The 20,718-nt window shown below is 40.4% G+C and overlaps 6 protein-coding genes across 6 annotated transcripts; 2 read left to right on the forward strand and 4 right to left on the reverse strand.

Annotated features, from left to right (window-relative positions):
- Window positions 1-857: 857 nt before the first annotated feature.
- Window positions 858-4,262, reverse strand: LOC106296538. The gene is made up of 9 exons (XM_013732686.1): window positions 3,358-4,262; window positions 3,063-3,192; window positions 2,274-2,791; window positions 2,116-2,196; window positions 1,941-2,045; window positions 1,744-1,857; window positions 1,582-1,665; window positions 1,427-1,498; window positions 858-1,336 (listed from the first exon to the last, which is right to left on the reverse strand). The coding sequence occupies exons 1-9, from the start codon at window positions 3,676-3,678 to the stop codon at window positions 1,064-1,066; spliced, it is 1,698 nt and encodes a 565-aa protein (XP_013588140.1). The 5' UTR covers window positions 3,679-4,262; the 3' UTR covers window positions 858-1,063.
- Window positions 4,263-7,715: 3,453 nt separating this feature from the next.
- On the forward strand, window positions 7,716-8,634 carry LOC106296569 (photosystem II 10 kDa polypeptide, chloroplastic). Its single transcript, XM_013732727.1, has 4 exons — window positions 7,716-7,971; window positions 8,067-8,125; window positions 8,220-8,275; window positions 8,358-8,634. The coding sequence occupies exons 1-4, from the start codon at window positions 7,812-7,814 to the stop codon at window positions 8,503-8,505; spliced, it is 423 nt and encodes a 140-aa protein (XP_013588181.1). The 5' UTR covers window positions 7,716-7,811; the 3' UTR covers window positions 8,506-8,634.
- A 1,638-nt stretch (window positions 8,635-10,272) lies between these two features.
- Window positions 10,273-11,984, forward strand: LOC106297058. The gene has a single exon (XM_013733342.1). The coding sequence runs from the start codon at window positions 10,535-10,537 to the stop codon at window positions 11,681-11,683; it is 1,149 nt and encodes a 382-aa protein (XP_013588796.1). The 5' UTR covers window positions 10,273-10,534; the 3' UTR covers window positions 11,684-11,984.
- Window positions 11,985-13,372: 1,388 nt separating this feature from the next.
- LOC106299181 lies at window positions 13,373-14,279 on the reverse strand. Its single transcript, XM_013735310.1, has 3 exons — window positions 14,029-14,279; window positions 13,683-13,847; window positions 13,373-13,608 (listed from the first exon to the last, which is right to left on the reverse strand). The coding sequence occupies exons 1-3, from the start codon at window positions 14,252-14,254 to the stop codon at window positions 13,583-13,585; spliced, it is 417 nt and encodes a 138-aa protein (XP_013590764.1). The 5' UTR covers window positions 14,255-14,279; the 3' UTR covers window positions 13,373-13,582.
- A 425-nt stretch (window positions 14,280-14,704) lies between these two features.
- Window positions 14,705-16,753, reverse strand: LOC106300055 (pentatricopeptide repeat-containing protein At1g79080, chloroplastic). The gene has a single exon (XM_013736112.1). It carries the CDS (start codon window positions 16,576-16,578, stop codon window positions 14,872-14,874), a length of 1,707 nt encoding a protein of 568 aa, XP_013591566.1. The 5' UTR covers window positions 16,579-16,753; the 3' UTR covers window positions 14,705-14,871.
- Window positions 16,754-16,794: 41 nt separating this feature from the next.
- LOC106300054 (protein PAT1 homolog 1) lies at window positions 16,795-20,345 on the reverse strand. The gene is made up of 5 exons (XM_013736111.1): window positions 20,053-20,345; window positions 19,706-19,851; window positions 19,558-19,614; window positions 19,368-19,431; window positions 16,795-19,077 (listed from the first exon to the last, which is right to left on the reverse strand). The coding sequence occupies exons 1-5, from the start codon at window positions 20,111-20,113 to the stop codon at window positions 17,120-17,122; spliced, it is 2,286 nt and encodes a 761-aa protein (XP_013591565.1). The 5' UTR covers window positions 20,114-20,345; the 3' UTR covers window positions 16,795-17,119.
- Between the last annotated feature and the right edge of the window lie 373 nt (window positions 20,346-20,718).

The raw sequence follows: 20,718 nt of genomic DNA on the forward strand, positions 1-20,718 counted from the left end.
TCTCTCTCGCCCTGCCCTCTCTCCCTCCCAGCCCTCTCTCTCGCCCCGCCCTCTCTCTCGCCTCGCCCTCTCCCCTCTCTCAACCTCCCCCTCTCTCTCATGCTCTCTCTCTCCCGCTCTCTCTCGCCCCGCCCGCTCTCTCCCTCCCAGCCCTCCATTGCACAGAAATGAGATTGAAAGATTGGAGAACCGGCTTTGATCGATTTCGAAACCGGTTTGGTCTCTGGGCGGTGGATTTTTCTTCCGGTGGCTTCTCCATTGCACAGAAATGAGATTGAAAGATTTACAGGGAGCTTTAGTGGAAGAAAGGTTGGAGATTTTTATTCTTCTTCTTCTTCAGTGTTTTTTTAATAGGCGTTGTTGATCAGACATCGATATAATTGGAGAAGAAGAAAGGAGGAGAGGAAATAATGGTTTGGTTTTGTTGTCTGATTATAGTGTGTTTTGAGTTCGGTTTTGTTGTCTGATTAAAGTGTTTATGTGTCTTGGTGTGTTGCATATTTATAGAGAAGCTACAACGGCTATATTTCTCTCAAGTTTTGAGTCGGTTTCGATCGCCACAAACGCGTGCGTGCGTGCGTGCGTGCGGTTCTCTCCTAACGGTAATAATTTTGGAATCTAACCGGTCTTGCAACCACCTAAACCGGTCTTGCGAGTTCTTCTCGAAGTTATTGTTTCTTTGCATATATTAACTGATGAAGAAGAAGACGAGATATGACTTCTTAATCTAAAGACAGATCTTTGCTTCTTGTTTTTCCACTTCTAGACAATTTGCGGGGTTGAACATGAAGCAAACACATTAATTATGCAATAATACCGCATACTCGGTTATGTGGAGTTTCAAATTCACGTAAAAATAAACAGCTTCTTTAATTCTCTTTTTTTTTGCTCAAAGTAGACAAGACTAAAAAGAAAACAAGTGAACAAGAATCCTCCAACAGCTTCTATTTACAGAGAAAGATCCCCCAAAGAGAGTATGCTTGCTAGTTGCTACTACTCAGATCTTTGCATTCACTTTGCTGTGAATCCTGTCTCTTGTACCCTGTGGCAATAAACTTATACATCAAGTGGATGTCCTTCGCCACTGTTTCTTGCTTTTCATCTGGCTCAACTTGAAAGGGCTCCAGCTTTTCCTGCGTTTTGAGGTCTCGCAAAACAGACCAGAAGCAAGAGCTTGTTGAAGCCACAGCTCAAACTCCTCTTCGTCCTCATCCATCATCTCCACGTCTAGATCCCATGGGAACCTACTCGAGTTTGACCTCTGCGTTGTCTTCTCTAACCCAACCATGTTCACATGAAAGCTTGGCCTATGCGTGTTTGGTCTACACGCCATTCCCTGTTATTTATTAATCAAAGTCAAAAATCAAAAAACATGTTCATGTAAAATCTCAATCATCTTTCGCATAGAGATAAGAGAGAAACAGACCTGACATATGGCCCACTCTGAGACGTCAAAGATCTTGCTCTCCGCACAAACAAAAGCGCGTGGTATCTCAATCTTCAAGGACATGAAAAAAAACAAAGTGGTTAAGCTAAACCAAAACAAGATCTTCCATCATTACAAGCAACAAAGCTACTAACCTTATGTGCTCTCTCAAAGGGTAATGTCCCTTTGAGTTCAACCCACCCATCTCCATCTTTGGCTTGATGATATTGACCACAATCCTACATTTTTGTTTAACAGATTAAATTATCTGAAAAAGAGCATTTAAATAACAAAAGAATGGTTTTGATTTAAATCACCTTGCACCATCTTGCCTTTGCTTTAGTCCTACTGGTGCATACCCATATGTGTGAGTTACCACATTTTGTACAATGTATCCTCCTCGACTCTTCTGCTCTATAACCAGCACCACTCTGCAAATAAAAAAAAAGAAAAGTCTGACAAACACACACCAAAAGAAGATACTACAGAGAAGCTTAAAGGAAAGTAACTAAACCTGATGTGAAGAAGCATGAGATGTCTGACAAACACTCCTGGTCTTAGACTCTTCTTTTCTTAATTGCTCATCGTAATCTCTCTTCTTCACAATATCAGAAAGAACCTGAGAAACAAAACAAAAACAAGTTCAAGCCTTTACATGTCACCAAGAACATAAACATCAACATTCCTACCTCGTAAGCACATTGAAGCTTCTTGAATGATTCACTAGCCAAAGGACTTCCCATATTTTTATCAGGATGAACCAACATTGCCTAGAAACAAAACCAACATACTCTCTCATTAACCTTCACATAAACTGCATTAAAGAATTGGAAACAAAGAACCAAACCTTCTTTCTATACTCTTTCTTAAGCACAGCGTCATCAATCTTCTTATGCCTTGAAAACCCCAACGCTTCATAATGATTCACACTCTTCAGTATCCTCTTCATTTCATCAGCTGACGAACTTGTATCCACTTTGACCATCTTAACACTAGTAATCTCCTTCACGGTGTTAACAACAGTTGTAGTAGGAGCAGTTGGTTCAGCTGATGACTTATTCTCGTGAACCTTTTTCTCTGTCTCTTCTTCTTCTTCTTCGACAGGAACTGAAGGATACTCAAATTCCCCTGGATAGTCTTCTTCTATAATCGTTTCTTCAGACTTCTTTGGCTCCTCAGGTTGTGGCTTTTCGCTTAGATTGTCACACCATTGAAGAAGACAGTTTAACACATCGTTTGACAAGAAGGCAAGGTTCATTGAGAGCAGAACTCCAAGCCATCCGAGTCTGACTTTGACACAGTACATCGCATATCCAGCAGCCATTAGAACCACCAGACGGGCATGGTTTAAGGAGAATAAATAGCCTGAAATATAAAAAAACTAGAGAAATTAACATCATGTAAAATAGTATAGATCATGAATACTATAAGACTCATTGACCAATAACCTGAAAAGCTACCCCAACAAACTAATCTTCTCCTAAATTGGTCAATGTTCAAAAAATCGCTAGGCGTTGATTAGACCGTTTCTATGCCGATTTTTCTATAAAAATCGTTTCATTCAGACCGATTTTTAGAACACTAATTGTGGTTGTGTTGTATAACAGTAAAAGAGCATGAAAAATCGAAAACTTGCCTCCAACTATGAACAATGTTCCGGTGATCCAAAAGTTTGCATACATCCATAATATCAAAATACCAAACAGTCCTACAATAAAGAGCCCAGGAGTGCAACCCAAGTTCACAACAACAGCTGCAGCTGCTCCCTGCATAATATTCAATTCAATACAATATATCAAACACAACCAAATCTACAATGTAGTGTAGTATCAAAAAAAACTTCAGAATCAGTTTTGTTAGTAAACGTGACAATCCTATTCAAAGATCTAAAATCTAAAAAAAGAAAGGAGTTAAGAGTGTAAAGACAATACCATACTGAGGAGAACATAGAGCAAGCAAGACAAGGAAGTCAAGCTAAGGAAGCAACTCCACATGATCAGAAGCAAAGCAGCTGAGCCCAACTTAGCACTGCATCGGAAACCCCTCAAGATACAATCTTTCCAGTAAAGAGTCCCCAGACGAAGCATCCCTAACAGCTTCCCACACCCACTGCACACCAATGGCCAGTGACGCTCCACAAGCTCCCCTATCTTCTCCACAAAACGCCGCGCCGCAGAACAAGCGTTCGAGCACATATGTTTCTGAGACTGCATCCATTTCCAACCTTGTTTAACCAACCCAATATCCTCCATCTCTCAAAGCCAACCACTTTAATCCCTAAGCTCACAGAGACATTAACTTTAGGATTGATTGCTGTGAGAACAGAACCAAAGGGACTCACTCAACTAGCTTCTCCGACATGGGCTTGACAGAGAAGATACACACAGTACGGTCTCAGGCTTATTCGTTCAACGCCAGATCCCTTCACATGCAAGTTTCCCCCCTCCAAAGGCAAAGACAAAACTAAAAATGGAATCTTTCCCTTTCCTCTTTTAGAGCAAGACCAACAAGTCTTTGCTTCATTCAAAGACATTCCCTAAATTACCCATCAAGGTCCCACTTTTAAGAAATCGGATCCGCCAAGAATAGTAATTTTCCGGTGAGTAAGTAGCTTCGTCGGAGAATCACCACCGCCGACAAGAGCTTTCACGGGAGAGAGATAAACAAAAGTAAGAAGCTTTAGCTAAAGTTAGATTGGGAGGGGGGGTAGCACTGGTAAGATTAAAGCTTCCAGAAACGCTAAAAGAGCTCGTGAAAGAAAATAAAAAAGCGAAAAAACAAAACTTTAAAAGTTTCAAAAGGTTCCGAGAGAGAGAGATGATGGCGACAAAGTTTAGTGTATAGAGAGAGAGAGAGATGAAGGCGGAGAGGTTAAAGTCGTTAATTATTATAATTAGTCTTTGGCGTATTGATTAGCCTTTAGTTAGTGTTAAATGAACATACTTACTGCTACTGAAGTAGTGTATAATCTTGTGGGTCCCACTTTACTTCCAAGAGTGTGTAATCTCCTGCGGTTGCTCCTACTGTTTATACAGTACAGCTACGTTGACTCCGGTTTGATCCTGTAAAATGTTGAATACCAAAATCATGAATCTAACCGAACCGAACCGAATCTTTATCTGTAATATTGCAAGTCAAACTGCAAAAAATAGTGAAATGTTCTGAACCTTTTTTTTTAATTCGGTTTAGATCTATTGATCTATAGAAAAACAGCTTATCCAATAATTGCTTATTTAGTTATTCTATTGGCATTATATGATGTCCGCAAAATATTCTTGTGGAATTTGGAGAATTTGGTTCAGTTTATGTGTTTTAGAGCATGTGTGTTTCTTCGTTCCATTTGGCATTATTTAGTTAAAGCATGTTCTGTTATATCTGCATCCATAGTACCGTGTGCTTATATTATTGGGATTATGTGAATACAACAAAGATTCCAAATTCTTCTATCCATATGCCATACAAAATATATTTAGCTGTATTTTACAATTTGTTTGTATGTATATCTTTTTTTATGTATAACATTATTTATACTTTACTAAAATGAGTTTATCTTGAAAGTAATTTGTTATCCGCAAAGTTTATAATTACTTTTAAAAGAAGAGTTCAATGTTCCTTGACAGAACTACTGATATAGATCATTGACTTTTTTGGGTCCACATCCAATGGAAACAGTCTCGATCGGGAAGAAATGTTTTTATTTAAGTTGTGGTGGGCGCATTTTAGATTCAATATATATGAAATATTTGATTGTAAGTTGTATTTTTGTATCTCTTCACGATTAGACGTGTAGCTTACAAATCGACTGATCAACCAAGTATTAATTAAAACGACGTTGATTTGTATTATACCTTATAAATAATACTCTAGTTGATAGTATTCTAATGACTCGAGTAGAAGAGTATGCAGGGAAGAAGATAAACGAATACTAATCGTAGTCTTCTAAAGAATACTCTACTAAAGCACGCTGACCAGATCCTTGAGTGCAATCATATACTCCTGCGGATTTATATATGATAAATATGATTAGAACTTGTGTTGCTGTTAGGACTCTTATAATATTCAGACAAGGGTCAAGTTTGTTGATGTTTCCAGTTATGGAGAAGCCATGGTTGAAGGAGCATCAAACATTTATGATTTTATTAATGATCAAAGATACACAAACAAATCATCTACTTGTGTTGTTTGTCAACGGCAACGAGCGACTAGAAACGTGGTAGCCAGACGTAGTTGGAAGCTTGACAAATATGAGCTTCGTTGTATGCATCAACAAAGGAAAGACATTGCAAATCTCAGACAAACTAGTAGGGGTAACCAAGGCTGGTATTGAGATTTCAAGGGATATAAATAATTTAGTAAGGTTTTTTAGAAAATATATATTTTATAAATTTAGGGATCAATACTATGTAATTTTTTATTAAAAAAAAAAATTGAAGGTCATAGATTAATATTTCAGTTGATGACGCCCAAAATAACATAAGTGTAATTAAGCAGTGGTAATCTGGTGGTAAGAAAAATGCGACAAAAATCTAAACTTGTTAACTTTTAATTCGTAGTTAGAAATTAAGTTGCATTTTGCTTAGTCAGACAAAATTAAACCATGGTTTAAGCGTTTTGAAGGTTACGATCTAGCTCTTGATTGGTAGAGCATTAGCATTATGTTCTACATTGTCTAATCAACAATTGTTAGAAAAGCATTTAGAGAAGCATTTACTAAATGTTAATACTCTCTGGCAAATGTTCTCTTATTAAGCTTTTAGAAGAGCATTTTCATTTATAATTTATAAAATTAAGGAAAATATATAATTAATTCATTTATTTTATTTAATAATATCATAAAATTATTTTTATATCTAGAAAATAAAATTTTGATTTCTAAAATATTATATATATATATATATTATATTAGAAATATATTCATTAAAAATAAATATATTGTATATTATATACTAAATTTTATAATAATTTTAAATAGCATATTCATACTGCTCTACCAATCATCATATTAAACAATTTAGCAAAAACATACAAATTCTGCAGCTACTGCTAATGCTAATGCACTATCAATCAAGGTCCTAGTCATAAAGTTCTAAAAATACATATATATGTATATATTTGTATTAGTATTTAATTGGGGATTTCTAAAGTTTACGAGAAACCAAATCGAAAGTTTCTAATTTTTAAAATGTGTGACTAGAACTCTCCATTAGAAGAACCATTAACCGGGGTGCTTAAATGGAGTGCTTAATAATTTTTGGATTTAACAAAACAAGAACATACCGTAACAAAATAAGAAGTGCTACTTGAGGGGTGATTAATTAAGATGTTGAAGAAGTGGTGCTTAAAGGGTGCTTAATCATTTATTAGTAAAACTTTGATTAAGCAACAACCCATTAGAAGTGTTAGGGTTAAAGATGGCCTAAGTTCCGGAGTGGAGCTGATCGTCTGTATTAACTCCTTAGAAGTTATTTGGGTTTTAGGTCTTCTAGGTCCTACACCTAGGTCTGGGACGGATCGGGTATCCGCGCAATTTTAAGGTATCCGGATCCGGATCCTTATCCGGCGGATCCATAATTTTACTATCCTTATCCGGATCCGGGGTTCTCGGATATCCGGGTGTCGGATATCCTTCTAAAAATTGTAATATCCGGCGGATATCCGGATCCGGATTTGGATCCTTAAAATAAATAAATAAAATATTAATATATAAAAAATATTAAAAATAATTTAAAAATAAAAATATATATAGTGTTTTTAATTATTTCTATGTATAATATTACAAAATTTACATGAAATATATATATACTATTATAAAAATGAAAATATATGAAATAAAATTAATTTTTATATATAGATATTACTATTTTTGAAATAGATATTTATAAAACTTACGGATCCGGATATCCGGACTAAAAAAATCAAGATATCCGGATCCGGATCCGGCTTTGACGGATCCAACATTTTACTATCCGGATCCGGATTCGGCCCCTCCGGATATCCGGATTTTCGGATCGGATCCGGATCGAATCTCGGATCGAATCCGGATCTCGGATAAAAGTCTCAGGCCTACCTACACCCACAGTTGCAACCAAAAAACTAGTATGGGTTGTAAAAGTAAATTAATTTGTATAAGGATCTAAATTGAAAATTAAAATAGTGACAATCCAACGTGGCAAAACTACTTCTTATTTGTGTAACGTGGCAAAACTTATGAAGAACATAGACGAATCACCTTCACCAGTTGGAGATAACGTTAGTGAAGAAGATATCCAGACCATAGCCATACAGAAAACGCCACGTGTCCTGACAGGAATCACTTATCGCATCTCCTCTCATATTTAGATGACCACACACATGCACTAGTGCGAGAGACGCACAGAGAGAAGAAATGGCTGCTTCAGTGATGCTTTCATCGGTGACGTTGAAACCCGCGGGTTTCACGGTGGAGAAGATGTCAGCAAGAGGATTGCCGACGCTCACAAGAGCTCCTTCTTCCTTCAAGATTGTCGCGAGTGGAGTTAAGAAGATCAAGACCGACAAGCCCTTTGGTCCGTATAATATGCACACCAGACTCTTACCTTGGTACACAAGCTACTGTTAATTAAAAACTATAGCTTATTCTGTTATATCGATTTGCTTGTAGGAGTTAACGGCAGCATGGACTTGAGGGACGGCCTCGACGCCTCCGGCAGAAAGGGCAAGGTTATATATATATATATATACATAAGAACCGATGTAGATTAACGTTAAGAGTTACAAGTTTTATTTTTCTTAACTGATGCCGTTTTGATCTTAGGGATATGGTGTTTACAAATTCGTTGACAAGTACGGAGCTAACGTGGATGGATACAGGTGAAATGATTATAACACTTTTTATATTTTGTATAAGAACCATAGAATATGTTGTTGACAACATGATGATTGTGTTTTGCAGTCCTATCTACAACGAGGACGAGTGGTCAGCGAGTGGTGATGTGTACAAGGGAGGAGTCACCGGATTAGCAATCTGGGCGGTGACACTCGCCGGAATTCTCGCCGGAGGAGCTCTTCTTGTGTACAACACAAGTGCTCTGGCTCAGTAAATCTATAAGACGTGTGTAACTCAAGTTTCTCTAAAATGTTTTGTGTTATTCTTCTCTTAATGTTGTTGAAAACTCATAACATACTTTGAATCTATAAGAATTCTAGCTAGTGTTTTGTATACATATTCACTATAGGTGCGCAAGAACTTGAATACATCATTATATTAAGCCATCTCGCCATTTATCTGGCGGGTGCACTATCAAGTTTTCTACATCAACACCTAATGATTTAGAGGAAGCTGGATCAAAGACTTACTCTGCATCAACAAGCATTTGCATTGCCTCCAAGCTTCTGCATCGTCAGAAAGATATGTTTCAGCAACATACTCTGATGATATAAATATCAGATAATCAACTGATCGTAGTAGTTGCAACTGCATCAAGTGCTAGCAGCCTAGCATGGTCTTGCCACTACTTCTTGGTCCATATATCTGCGGTATTAAGTTCCAAATCAATCATCATTTTTTTTTTTGTTACAAATGAAAATACTACATTTTTCTCAGCAAGGGCACACCTTGATAACTTGACTACCCAAACCCTTGGACGGGCCTCCACCTGATAAAATGGGCCTTCTTCTTGGTCAACCAAGGCTTTCATAATCCCATCTCCTGAACTTTCTTGAATCATAATTTTTAATAACAGTGCAACTAAAAAAGTCCCTCATCTTTCTTCTAAGCTACTCTATCTTTCCTCACTCTCAAATCTACGTTCACAAGAAATAGTCAATACCATTTTTTGTGTGACAAGCTTATAGTTAATTCTACTATTAAACAACTAGAACGATACAATAATGGTGTCACAGATGAAAAAGCTGTAGGCTGTAAGCTAGCAAGGTAATTCTTATCAAAAGACTATGAGAAAGTCACGTGTTTTTCTTAGATATTTTGACAATCTTGCAGTTAATGTATGCGAAGATGTAAATGACTCTCTGCTGCGATCATTTCTAGATTTAGACTAAAGATACATATACAAGAAGAGGGAAGAATAATTTTATTAGCTATTCACTGTTTCACAGCTGGAAGTTGCTTTCAATCAAGGGTGTAAATCCAGTCAACAAACAACATTACGATGCTGGTTGATAAGGTGAAATCAATATGGCATTCAAATTGGCTACACTAAAAGTAGAAATCATTGAATCGACATGAACTGTGACTCAGAAAGTGATGAGACAAACTATGTACCTTCATGTTATTCCCTTTAAAATTCATGTAGTTAAGAGTGTCATGTGCAAATGGGTTTATAACTGCAAACAGAAAGGACAGTGATTCAACCCCATGATTAGTCTATAGTCCATCTTGAAATGGACACAACACCAGATTAAGAGAGACACACACACATTGCACCACCACTCATTGTATCGATACATACATGCACATGAAGTAAACACAAATAACTCCCCAAAACAGTAATTAAAGACCAAATCACAGGGAGATCTCAAAACGTGAAACCATTTTCCTTTAACCAAGGCAATTAGTAACATCTAACATCTAATAGCTACTGCTAGCTGTCAAAACGATTTCATACAGATTCGTATTTTGAGCGCAGTTATTATTATTTATTGATAGATAAATCAAAAACACCCCTTATATCACGTGATCTTCTATACATCAATGATTTCATGCTTTTTTCAACCTTTATTACCTAATTCATAATATAAACTTTTTGGAAATTTCAGTTCATATAAAGAGAAAAAAAAGATACTACTATTACTTTTACTTTCCATTATTAAATAAACTATAGACAATTAAGGTAATTAAAAAGCTGCATTATTAAACTCTATCCTAATCCGTGTATTTAGCCGTTAAGAGGTTCCGCCACTGGCTCCCTCCAACAGCTGAAATACCGAAACTACCCTTATTGAGTCCGGTGAGATTCACGCGCCACCAGGCTCGTTTTATTTACTCGCAACGCTCCAAACTGTAGCCCAAAAAACCTCTCTCTATCTGACTTCTCTCTCTCTCTCTCCTTTAGATCTGTAACCGTTTGTGATTCTCCGGCGACGACGGCGATACTTGCATGAGCGACGGTGATGGCTTCAGCTTGCGTTAACAACAATGTCACAGTCTCTCAGGATTTCTCCGCTTACGGTTGTTTCAACCCTCGAGCTTCTCCTTCCTCTTCCTCCTTCGGCCGCGAAGACGTTTCCGCCGCACCGGAGAAGCAGATTCCACCGGAGGACGGCGATTTCGAGTTTCGCCTCGAGGATCCGGTTGGGATGCTCCCGGCGGACGAACTTTTCTCGCAGGGAAAACTCGTGACGAAGACGAAGCAGCAGACGACGGAGAAGGTGGAGACCGGAGAGAAATGGAGGAAGACGGAAGCTGAGATTGAGATCTCCGGCGGCGGCGACGGCGGTTTGTTTTCGCCCAAGGCGCCACGCTGTTCCAGTAGGTGGAGAGAGTTGTTGGGACTGAAACGATTCTCTCAAAACAGGAAAACGGCCGCGACGACGTCGTTTAACTCGAATCCGAGTAGATCGTCCACGTCATCGCTAAAACAGTTTTTACACCGAAGCTCCAAAACGACGTCGGATGCTTCACTTCCTCTCCTCAAGGACTGCTCAGACTCCGAATCTCTCTCCATCTCCTCTTCCCGCATGTCCCTCTCCTCCTCCTCCTCCTCAGGCCACGACCACGACGACGTGCCTAGACTCTCCCTCGACGCGGAGAGACCTAACCATAACCATAACCATAACATAACCGGGAACCCCTTCGCTCCCTCTCGCAGCCAAAACGCAAACAATCCACCGAGGATGAGGCTTGTGACGTCACGCGAGAGAGTGGGCCGCAGCCCAATACGGCCCAATGACTCAGCGATGAGCAGAGGAGTCTCCGTCGACAGTCCGAGGCTAAACTCCTCGGGGAAAATCGTGTTCCAGAGCCTCGAGCGGAGCTCGAGCTCTCCCAGCAGCTTCAACGGAGGGACGAGCGGGTACAGACACAGAGGGATGGAGAGGTCTTACAGCGCGAACGTGAGGGTGACTCCTGTCCTAAACGTCCCCGTCTGTTCGATCAGAGGCGGTTCTGTTATCTTCGGACAGTTCTTCTCTTCCTCGACTACGTCATCATCGGCTTCTGCTTCGGCTTCGTCGCAGCACAATAGAACAGGGAGCTTCTCAAGCAACAGAGGTCATCACGGTGGTATCAGTAGAGGTCGTAACTCCACCGATCGAATCTAAAATCGAAACAAACGATAGCTAGTAGTAATCCATGTTCTTTAGCTTGAGGCTGTGTGTACATAGAGAATCTTTGCAATTTTTTAGGTTTTTTTTTTGTCTAGGGTTCATCGACGTTTAACAGTAGTTGCTTGGTTCGGTTTGAGAGAGAGTGAGGTTAACGCGCTAGAGGGATGCGTGTGGGTCAATAGGAAAACAGATTCTTTTTTTCTCTCTCTCTCTCTCTCTCTCAGAGTGTTTGCTCTGTGTGTATTTGCGCTCTCCCCACGTTGGAGCTTATCTAAGCTGTCTCTTTCATGTGATATATTTTTTTTAATTTTTAACATATTTTGTCGTTTAGTGAGTTTCGGAAATGATGCAGTTTTTTGAGACTTCTTTTTTGCGGTTTATTTTATTGTTATGTTAATCAAGGAAGGTTCGTTTAAGCATTAATGCTTGTGGATCTATATTGATGGTCATTGGTCAAGACAGTGTTTGGAATCACATGGTTAAGTGTCAGGATTTTTTTTCTCAAATTTATTATGGTAATGGGTACGTGAAAGGTACGAAACTGTGGGACGATTACATAGACAATCAAGTCTAGTAGAAAAAGATAAGATTGGACCAGCAAGAGATTGGTATGTATACAAAGTACAATACCCTATAAGCCTCTATCACCCGTCTCTTTCCTCTGTACTTTGCCTTGCCTCTTTTGTTCCCTTCCTCCCACTCACTAGAAAAAATCCTCATTCACAGCATCTAAGAGCATGTTTATCCCTTTTAAAAAAAAAATAAAAAAATTAAAAAACAAACCAATCGCTGGCTGCCACGAGTCAGTGGTATCCACGAACAGTGTAAGAAACTCACTAAAATCGGTTCTTAATTAGTAGTTTTTGTAACCGATCCTTAAGAGTTTTGTGGAGATCCACGCACTAAGAAACTCGGTAAGGACCCCGGATAAACATGCTCTTAGTCAATTTTCAGCTAGGGTTTATAGCCTTGAAAGTTACATCTACATGATGATATATTTAACTAGAGTATGCTAAGTTGCAAAAGTGATAAAGTAAGCTAGATTTGTGGGTTAAAGACAAACCTTTTGCAGAGTTCCCGAAATGGGTTTAGTTTTGTGAGTTTGTATGGGTTTACCTTCAAAGGAACCAATCAACTTTCTGGTCAGAGGCTCGGTCTTTTTGGGCATTTCATTTACATATTAATACTATTAAACACCCTCACAAGTTCCTCCCATCATTATCATCGATATATACACATCCTTATATAAAGTTTTAACTATGTTAAAGAAAAACATGTTCGTTATGAAACAATATAGTGGTTAACTAGAGGAATATGTGACCCAGAGGCCATACACTCCTATACAATTCAATATCATCGACCTTGTAGTGTAAAGAGTAGAGACACTATTTAATCTAAAAGGCTACGAGATCCAGTTATATAGGCTTCAACCACGTGACCAGCACAGGAAGGGAAGACACGTGACTCTCTGTTCACACGCAAGTAAATATTTAAGGGGGCTCTATCGATTTTGTCGTCCACCCACGTGACAAGATTTTGTAAACACAGATATTAGTATTTGTAAAGGCTTTACCCAACAGAAACAAAACCGATATTATAAACAATACAATTAACGGGCCGACATATTCGCTTTGAAATTCTGTTCTACATGATTGATTGATGGACCAATACAAACGAACAGTATATTATTTTTTTGATTTTATTAGTAAAACAATTAAATAAAATGAGAATTGTTTATTTTTTTACAAACTGAAAAAGAACAGAGTTGATAAAAGCCCGCTAAAAGAACCGGTAGACCATATTAGATAGAAGCCCGTTAAAAGACAAGCAAAACGCCGTCGTTTCCTTAGTTCCCACGCTCACACGTAAGCCGAAGAGTGACTCGTGTTTACATCAAGTAGTGTCCGAAGCTGTTTTGTCTGTGTGAGCAACCATAGTGTTGTGATATAATATTACAATATAAATATATGCTAATTGTATGACTACTAATTACCTTGAATGTTGTTGGCAGAGAGCATGTGATCGATGTTATCAATACGCCTTTGTATAGATTTAAGCACCAGATTCATCGACGAGACTCTCTGTTTGACGCTCGAGATCCTCGACGCGTGTTGTACAATGAACGGCAACGGAGCGTTCTCCAGCAACTGATCGAGCTCTGTGTGTTTTGTTTTCATCGCATTCAATTAACAAAACCAAAACTAGATTCGATACCAACTTAACCGGATCGATTCGTAAACCAATGTAATTTCAGGAAATAAATTATTAAACCGGAGACGAAGAATATAGCGAATCGATTTGGTTTAACACCGGTTAAGGAAGAGGGGATTGATTCGTACCTTGGACAAGTCGATCGAGCGAGCCGGAGAGTTTGTCTTGGCTACTGAGAGTATCGATTGATTTAGAGTCGAATTCCTTAATTACGGACTCTAGCATCGCCGATAGCCCTCGAGCCATAGCTTCTCCACCACCACCGCCTCCGATGTGACCATCTGCGGCGGTAGATGACGAAGAGCTAGCCACATCAGCTGAATCGCGGCGGCTCGATTCAGATAGCTGCTCCATTTACCGGCGAACTTAAGATATACGTTTTGGCTTTTAAGAAGTCTTATAAACAAGTTTTGTCCTTCAAATGACGAAAGTACCCCTAAACAGTTAACTTATTTACCATACATTACTCGTGGGCCTGCGGGTTTGGGTAGTTCGGTCGGGTTAGATTTCGCTGAAGTTCGGTTCGGTTTCAACAACTTTTACCGAAGTTTTCAGTTTTGCCGTTATTTTGGTTAAACTTTCAAATTGAATAAAATTCGAAATTTTTTGATTAATTTTGGTTCGGTTTGTCCGTTTGTTTCGGTTCGAAATTTAGGGTATTTTGGTACTGTTAGAATTTCTTTTTAAAAAACCGAACTATCCGATTGCCAAACCGAAAACCAAAAAATTGTACTTTGGTTCGGTTAAAAATCCCAGCCCTCATTAGTATGAACTCTTAGTTTTTTTCTGGCTCGTTTAAAAAGCACCACAACAATGAGTTTCTTGGTTCTTATTGATCTCTGTCCTGTTCAAGAACTGAACCTTACATGAACAAATCATCCTCTTAAAACTAACATCATCTCTTAGTCAAAATGATACAAACAGTAAAAGGAAAATGTATATAATCAAGTTTAGCCTCATGATGATCTCTTTCAATCAAAATCAAAATTAAACTGCATAACAATCCTATCTACTGCATTCTGCCCCACAACCTTACGCGACCTCAGCTCCTCAAGAACCTCTCTAGCCAGCTCCAGCTCACCCTCATGAGCTATCCCTTCAACCACTATCACATACGTCGTCTCGTTCGGCATCCTCCTCCTCTCAACCATCGTCTCAAACACCTCCAACGCCAAATCCGTCCTCCTTATCTTACAAAACCCAAGAATCATCGCGTTAAAGTTATCCACCGTGGGCTTACACAACCCACTCTCCTCCATTATCGACAAAACCTCCATAGCTCCACCAAACATCCCTTCGTTACACAGCCCCCTGATCAACGCCGAGTAGGTGTGCGAGTCAGGTTCGAACCCGCACCTAGTCATCTCGCACAAGAGCCGAAACGCAGCGAACGTGTTGCCTTTCCTGCACAGGCTCGTGATCACGCTCTTGTAGAAATCGTGCGTGCAGCATCTCTGCCTCTTGCTCAAACTCTGTATAATGTAAAACGCTTCACGCACCTTGTCGTCGCCTTGCTCATCGCACAACGCTGCTAACGCGTTGTATGTGCCTTCGTTAGGCTTACAGCGTCTGTAAATCATGTCGTCTAGACACTTCACGACAAGATCAACCTTCCCTTCCTTGCACAGCCGCGCGATCACAGGGTTATAGCTGGTTGCGGTGACTCCTCTCCCCATCTCGCTCAAAACCTCCATCGCCTGGTCCGTCCTCCCGTGGAAAGCCAACGAGTTGATCAAAATGTTATAAGTAACAACCGAAGGAGACCTATCTCCACCGTCCATCTCAGCTAACAACTCATTCGCCTCCTCCCACCTCCCATCACAGCACAAACACCTCAAACAGATATTATAACTAACAACATTAGGCTTAAACCCTTTCTCTGGCATCATCTCTCTAAACATCTTCAACGCATCATCAGTCCTCCCTTCTTTACAAAAGCCAGTCAACAACACATTGTAACAAACCAGATTAACCTCACCACCCTTCGCAACAATCTCCTCCAGGAGTTTAACAGCTTCATCAGTGCCGCGCTCTTTATAAGCAGCCTCGAGGAGGAAGGAGTAAGTGAAGGCGTTGGGAGCTAGGCCTCTCTCCATGAGCCTCTCGACGAACTGGAGGCTCTGGCTGAGGCTCCCGAGCATGCAGAGGCCGCGGACAAGAGCGTTGTGAGTGACGGTGTTGGGAGGGAAGCCGTGGTGTTCCATTTTCTCGACGAGCTGCATCGCGTAGCCGACGTTGCCTCGCTTGCAGAGCTGGTTGACGAGGTAGGTGTAGGCGTAGGCGTCGGGGATGACGCCGGAGGCGACCATTAGCTCGATCACGCGGATGGCTTTTTTGAGCCTGTTGGCTTTGCAGAGGTCGTAGAGGAGCTGGGTGGAGTGTGTTACGTTGGGTTTTTGGCCTTTTGTGACGAGGCTTTGGAGGTGGGAGAAGTGGTTGTTTAGTCTCGGCTCGTCGCTTCTCGGGTCATCGGGGAATGAATCGGGTTTCCAGCTGGATCCGGTGATGGTAAAGGCGGAGTCTTTGGGGGATAGCGTTATCTGGGTCGAAGCTAAAACCCTGGGGAAACCTTTGTTGACGGAGGGGAAGTGGGGGAAACCGGTGGGGAGGTGGGAGACGAACCCTACCGGAGATGGGTACGCCGCCATGGATGAGATTGGGTTCAATAGAGTCGACATGGCTTCGAATCGGACAGCAGGAGAAGAAGAGAGGTGAAATGAAAGTTTTTGGGTCTTTTTCGCAGAACCCCGAAAATAAAGGGATCATTACGCAAAACCTTTTTTTTTCCTCTGCCTCTGTTGTTATCCACTTGCGCGTGTTCTTTACGCTCTATGTATACACATGAATGCTCTTTGCTTGGGAGAAGGTGATATAAAACCCAAATGTTTAACATATAAAGAAAAATGGAAATAGAATTATCAAAAACATGAAAAAGGTTGCAAAAATGAGAAAAAAAAAGAAAACCACAATGACATGAACTAGACAGGAAGACAGAAGACACACAATGACTTGGCTACAAAGTTCTGCAAAAGCTAAAAGACTTAGTTTTTCTGTACAGAGACCAAACTTCAAATACAACTCCTCTTTCTCTGCTGCAAAAAAAAAAAGTGTGAGAACTGATTCTCTCTAACCTTTTCTTGTTACGGTATCTGCATGATCTTTATGCCTTCATATACAGACATTTGCGAGATATGGTGTCTGGATTCTATACTCTGGATACTATCGGCTCATGGCTGGCTCTGTTTTCTGGCTTCCGAGCATAGATTGTTTCAAAAACTCCATCAGTAACCTCTTCTGCTGCTCATCAATATGTGGGAAACTCGAACGTAGAAGCTCAATAGGCATTTCGCGGACAATGGCTTGCGCAGCTGCATCAGATATCTCACTAGCAAACTCTGGAGGCAGCTGCGAGTTCAGACTCTGCATGATGCCGTCGTATTTGCTGATGCAATACCTCATCAGAAGGTTGTAGAACTCGTTGAAAGAAGCACGCCATAGAGCCATGCCCGCGTTGTTGAAGTTATTACCCCGGAGAAGCTCTGAAGCCCTGTCGAGCGTAGATTTCAGTACAGTTGAAGCTCCGTCTCCAACAGGACTGCCTAGAGGACGGAGCGGTGGCTGCTCGGAAGAGCATGACACCGCTGCTAGACACGCGCTGATGGGTCCCAACTCCATCTTGTGGATGCACGAGTTTACGACGTTTGCAAGCTTGTTTGTGGTTTTGGCGATGTCAGGATCGGATGAGAGGACTCCAAACAGTGATCTCAAATGTCGGAAAATGCCCATGCAGACTATCCTCATTAGGTCGCTTCCAGGGAAGATAAGCTGAAGATACCTTACGAGTAGCTTCCGACCCTTTGGAAGAGAGATGATCCTTTGAAAGATGAAATCATCTTGCGACCTGCTTTGCCCATTCTTGGCGAGGGGATCAACGAGCTGCAGCGAAACGGCGAGGCTTTCCAGCAAAGCTTGCCGTTTTTGTTTCAACTGGTTTCCTCCATCGTGGAGTTGGCTAAACTGTAGGAAGCGATCAATGTCATCAACATCGAGGAGGAGGTTAAGACCATCCTCAATGCACACTCTAGCTGCAAGCATGGGTTCTTCATCAAGGGGCTTATCGGTAGCTTTGTTATCCGCATCACCAGATTTAGTTGAGTTTGGAGGGTCCATTTCAAGAAGGGGACGAGGCCTGCGGATCGAAGAGAAAGGAACTCTGCCAAGAGCATCGACCTGAAGAAACGCATGGGGCTCGTTGTTCGTCCGTGCACGTGGATGGAGGAGGTCCCTCAGATGATTTGGACAGAAATGATGTTTTAGATTTGCACCTGCAGATTTCTTCGCAAGACATGCTTGATGGTAGTAGTCATCAACGTAAGGATCATTGCTGTGTGTAGCAGCAAGCTGCGCTCTCAATATATTCTCTAGCTCGCCTGCTGACATATATTTGGAGCGGTATGGAGGCCATCCGCTATTTCTCCTCTGAACGCCACCATCAAAGCCGTGTTGATTAAAACGCATGTTCTGTCTGTTGCCTTGAGCCGACCCTGGTCTTGCTTCCCTTGGATCAACAAACCCAAGCATTCCATCATAACTTCCAGAGGATGATGATCGAGAAAGATGAGGATTAAATAACTGAGGCTGCATTGGATGTTGTGATCTATTCTGAGGGGGCATCAAACCGTTTTGATGAGACGGCTGTTGTAGCAACGCGTTGTTCATCCATTGAGCCTGAGGGCGGTTATTCAGGGGAAGATCTGGACGAAACTGAGGCACGTTTCCAGCGCGCTGGGGAGATCCATGATGCATGCCAGCCAACTGAGGCTGCAAAGTTGGGAACTGAGAAAAGATTGGCGATCCCATTTGAGGCCCACCAGAATGATATGGTGCAACATTTGGGTGTCCTAAACGCTGTTCTGGTGATATGCTGCTTGGAGGAGGGTATGAAACAAAAGATGACTTCGGGACAAGAATCGGATCACTGGGAAACTGTTGTTGATTGTGGTTTTGATGTAGCTGATGCCGGGGTTCGAGATGTGGTGTTGTTCTTTTAGGGTCCAGAGTAGAGAATGGTTGTCCCGACCAAGCCTTGTCATCTTTGATGGCATCAGAGTCCAGTAACTTCTGGCCATTCCAATCTGGTAACTCCTCCCTATAAGTCCAGTCAGGTGCTAAAGAATCTGAGAACCAAAAAGAAAAATTGATTAAACAACAAACCAAAGCCTTGCTTGTAAGATAGATGGAGAACCATGGAAATGTATTAACTCTGTAGGAAAAAAAAAAAGATAATAACAAGGAAAATGGAATGCCAAGCAGCTCAGTCTAGATCATAAAGTTAAAAGTAGAATAACGGGCATAGCCGCATAACTGTAGTCACATAGAATCAGTACCGGGAGAACTAAGTAAAACTCTGATATGCAGACAGTAGATAGAAATATCAAATCAATGTGAATGCATCTATGAAACTCACTCTGTCCCGGTCGCCTATCAATGATTGGTCCCGTGTTTCTATAGACCTCAGGATCCCTATTCAACTGTAACATAATAGACAAAAAAAAACAAGATCAATGGCTTGGTCAACATTTTGAATATAAAAAAGAAACACAAAGAGAATGCATGTGTATTCAATCATCAAGCGTGTTCAGTAAAGCTAAGCTAACCTTTGAGAAAGTAGTAGCAAGATCATCAACGTCAGACAGAGGCCTAGAATCTTCAACCTGGGGAGGATAAGGTAAGTCACTCCGGAGTGTATAATATCAATAACCAAAGAAAAGTCTCTTATCTCTTCCACAATAGGGTGAGACTAACCTCTTCGTTGTCAAATGAAAAGCCTTCCCTTATTCCATTAAAAGACAGAATCTCATCTTCCTCTTCTTCCAGTCCACCAAGCTCAACCTCCTCCACAACATCGTTCCCAAAGAAGGCATACTGAGATGCATCAAACATTGAATCACCTGCACCACAGCAGAATCTTTCAATTAGATTGAAAAATAGCAACTAAACAGTCCCTAATCTTCGTCGAGTACAGAGCAATGAAACGAATCAACTCAAGTTCGAGATACTAATCCACAGTTGAAGAACTAAAATCAAACTAAGATCCAGATTCAAATCTACAACAACAAAAAAAAAAGAACGATCTGGAGAAAGAAACAAACCTGAAGGATTATCTGCAACTTTCTTAAGATCGTCGATTCCAGGAGCTTGATTAGTATCCATAATCGAATCTACAAAACCCTATCTAATTCCTTTTTTTTTTCTATACAACGAAGCGAACTAAGATTGTCAATCACGATTCCCTAATCCCTAAATATCAAAATTGCTAAGAATCGATTTCACGAACGAGCGAGCTTCTTTTACTGAGAGAATCAATACATATCGGAGAAGAAGAACCCTAGATGATGACAGGATATAGCGACGACGATGCCGACCTTCTTTTTTAATTTATGATTGATTGATGCAAATATTATTAATATATTGCTTTTCTAATCCCTTTAAAATACCATAAAAATAAAGAAAAAATGAAAAATATATTTCAAGATAGAATTTATAAATTAAGATAGAATTTTTTTTTTTTTTTTATAACTCTGGTATCTGGGCAACCACATTCCCAACTATCCCTCGAAAATGGTCCAGCGCCTCAACGGAAAGGATGTTAAATCCGTTGTGGCAAGGCTCGAACCCGGGTGGCGGACCGTACCGCTGTACCTCCTTTACCACCAAGGTACGAGCGCTTGGTTAATTAAGATAGAATTTTTTTAAGAAATCCTGTTAGATCATTGCTAAGATGTAATTTTAATTTGAATTTAAATTTATTTTTGAAT

This window comes from Brassica oleracea, chromosome C6, assembly GCF_000695525.1.
Source record: "Brassica oleracea var. oleracea cultivar TO1000 chromosome C6, BOL, whole genome shotgun sequence".
Classification (NCBI taxonomy): domain Eukaryota; kingdom Viridiplantae; phylum Streptophyta; class Magnoliopsida; order Brassicales; family Brassicaceae; genus Brassica; species Brassica oleracea.